At 65.8% G+C, this 2,943-nt stretch overlaps 1 protein-coding gene across 1 annotated transcript; it reads left to right on the forward strand.

Moving 5' to 3' along the window:
• On the forward strand, positions 1-2,606 carry NKX6-1 (NK6 homeobox 1). Its single transcript, XM_058804144.1, has 3 exons — positions 1-610; positions 1,267-1,439; positions 2,355-2,606. The coding sequence occupies exons 1-3, from the start codon at positions 1-3 to the stop codon at positions 2,604-2,606; spliced, it is 1,035 nt and encodes a 344-aa protein (XP_058660127.1).
• Positions 2,607-2,943: the final 337 nt, after the last annotated feature.

A 2,943-nucleotide genomic window follows, 5' to 3' on the forward strand; every position in this document is an offset into this window, starting at 1 on the left:
ATGCTGGCGCTGGGGCAGATGGACGGCGCGCCCCGGCAGGGCGCCTTCCTGCTGGGCAGCCCGCCGCTGGCCGCCCTGCACAGCATGGCCGAGATGAAGGCACCGCTGTACCCCGCGTACCCTCTGCCCGCCGGGCCCGCCTCCTCCTCCTCCGCCTCCGCCTCGCCCGCCTCCGCCTCGCCCTCGCCGCCGCTCGGCTCCCCGGGCCTCAAGGCGCCCGCCGCCTCCGCCGCCGCCGCGGGCGGGCTCTCGGCGCTGGGCACGGCCCCGCCGCAGCTCTCGGCCGCCACCCCGCACGGCATCAACGACATCCTCAGCCGGCCCTCCATGCCCCTGCCGGGCGCAGCGCTCGCCTCCGCCTCGCCCTCCGCTTCCTCGGCGGCGCCCGCCGGGCTGCTGGCCGGGCTGCCCCGCTTCGGCAGCCTCAGCCCTCCGCCGCCGCCGCCGCCCGCCCTCTACTTCAGCCCTGGCGCCGCCGCCGCCGCGGCCGCCGTGGCCGCCGGGCGCTACCCCAAGCCGCTGGCCGAGCTGCCCGGCCGGACGCCCATCTTCTGGCCGGGGGTGATGCAGAGCCCGCCGTGGAGGGACGCCCGCCTCGCCTGCGCCCCCCGTGAGTACCCGGCGCGGCGGGGCAGGGGGGGAGAGGGCGCGGGAGCCCCGGTGGGATCCGCTCCCCGTGCCAGGGAGCCCCAGCGCCCTGGCATCGCTCTGAGACCTTTCTGCCCAGGGCCCGGCCGCAGCCGAGCGGGCTGGCTTTGCTTCGATTTCTTTTGTTTTCGTTTCTTAAGTTGATTTTGCTTTCTCCGTCCCCTCGGTCAGCGCAAAACTCTGTAATATATCGCCAATTATCGCCGGCGAAAAGCGAAACCCTCCGAGGGGAAATTATCCGCGCTGCCGCCGTCGCTGCTGGGCACTCTCGGGGCCGGGGTTGGCTTTAGGGGCGCGCACAAACTTTCCCCGAGCAGGACTTTATGCTACTACCCGCTCGCACTGGCCGCGGCTTTTTTTTTTAAAAAAAAAAAACAAAAAAAAAACCAAATCATTTGCCTGCTCAGATTTTTGATCTGAAAGGAAAAATAACCAAGGCGAGCCGAGAGGCCAGAGCAGTCGCTTGGCTTCGGCAGTAGTTTTCTTACCCCCCGCGTAGAGACCCCTCCGTCCCCTGGGGCCGCTTGGGAGTGAAGCGCTTTCCCAAATCCGTAGATTAACTTGTCTGTCCCTGCCTTCCCTTTCTCTCCCCCCCCCCCCCCCCCCTCCCTTCGCCAGATCAAGGCTCAATTTTGCTGGATAAGGACGGGAAGAGAAAACATACAAGACCCACTTTTTCTGGCCAGCAGATTTTCGCTCTGGAAAAGACTTTTGAACAGACGAAATACCTGGCGGGCCCGGAGCGAGCCCGGCTGGCGTATTCCCTGGGGATGACGGAGAGCCAAGTAAAGGTGAGAGCACCGAGAGCACCGAGCGGTGCGGGGCTGGAGGAGCGGGGAACAAAAGGGCCCCGCCGCGGAAACGGGGTCCCGTCTGAAGCAGCCGGAGATGCTGCGGGCTGGCGAGGGCTTCCCCGGCAACCACCGGCATTTCTCTCCTTATCACCTCACTACGGGGCCGAGAAAGTAGTTTTAAAGCATTTTAAAAACCAATCAAATTGAACCAAACAAACCCAACCGAGACTGAGGAGCTCTGAACACCGTGGGGGTGGCCAGCATTCTGGGAAAGCCGGGAAAGGGGGATGTTAGGGCGTCGCGCTGCCGCGCCCGCACTCTTACGTTTTGGTTTAAAACTCTGTGTTTTGGGTAAAGCGGAGGTGTGACGGGTTGGGAGAGCGGGCTGAGCCCCCCGAGAACACGCAGAGGCGTTTGCTTGGTGGACTGGGCCAGAGGGGCCCCTCGGCGGTGCTCACGCTTTCAGTCTGATCTGCAGTGCCTCCTTTGTCACGGCAAATACGTCCCGATGGCTGCGAATAAATTATTGCAGCTTCTACAATGAAAATGCCCCTCTGCTCTGGCAGCGCCCTGCCGGAGAGTAAATACATCTGGCGGGGCAGGAGGGCTGGGGAAGGCATCGGCCCCAAATGTGGGTATCCCCGCCCCAGGCAGGATGGCAGGGAGCCTCGGTGGAGCTGGGGGCGGCTGTCGGCCCGCTTCGGGCCGGGTGTGGGCGGCGGCCGGGAGCGCGGTGCGGCGGGGATCGGCCGCTTTCGTTGTGGGGAAATCGCCCCAAGGGCGGCGGAGCGGGCATCGCTGCGCACGCCGGGGATGGGGAGATGGGCACGGGCCGGGCGGCGGGGGTGGGAGCAGCCCGGTGCCGCCGCCGCGGGTGGCCCTGCCCTGATGCTGACGGTGGCGGCGGGGCAGGTCTGGTTCCAGAACCGACGGACCAAGTGGCGGAAGAAGCACGCGGCGGAGATGGCGACGGCAAAGAAGAAGCAGGACTCGGAGACGGAGCGGCTGAAGGGCGCCTCGGAGAACGAGGAGGAGGACGATGACTACAACAAGCCCCTGGACCCCAATTCGGACGATGAGAAGATCACGCAGCTCCTGAAGAAACACAAGCCGGGGGGCGGCGGGCTGCTGCTGCATCCCTCGGAGGGGGAGGCCTCCGTCTAGCCTGCTTCGCCCTCCGCCGCGTTCGGAGATGTACAGATCTATTTTTCTAGACTCTACGCGCCCGGAGGAGGAGCAGACGCCGGAGGCAGCGCAGAGAGGACTGCGGGCCCCGGCGGGCCCGGCGGGCGCGCCCGCTCCCCGCGCCGCGCGTTGTTGCCGTGGGGCGGCGGGCGGAGCGGAGCGGCGGGGCTGGCCCGAGCCCGGCCCCGCTCCGGCCGGGCGGCTTTGCCGGCTCTTTGTAAATAAACCGTGAGTCACCGCGACCGTAGGCGTTCCTTACTGTGAATATTTAAAATGTAATATACATTCTTTTTTTTTTTGTTGTTGTCTTTTGTAC

This window comes from Ammospiza caudacuta, chromosome 4 (genome assembly GCF_027887145.1).
Source record: "Ammospiza caudacuta isolate bAmmCau1 chromosome 4, bAmmCau1.pri, whole genome shotgun sequence".
In the NCBI taxonomy this organism is placed as follows: domain Eukaryota; kingdom Metazoa; phylum Chordata; class Aves; order Passeriformes; family Passerellidae; genus Ammospiza; species Ammospiza caudacuta.

Excerpts from the sequence above, each read along its gene's own strand:
- NKX6-1 (XM_058804144.1), top strand. The coding sequence starts at position 1 with ATGCTGGCGCTGGGGCAGATGGACGGCGCGCCCCGGCAGGGCGCCTTC. Across the intron at positions 611-1,266 it reads CCGCCTCGCCTGCGCCCCCC|ATCAAGGCTCAATTTTGCTG; the intron begins GTGAGTACCCGG and ends TCCCTTCGCCAG. Across the intron at positions 1,440-2,354 it reads TGACGGAGAGCCAAGTAAAG|GTCTGGTTCCAGAACCGACG; the intron begins GTGAGAGCACCG and ends GCGGCGGGGCAG.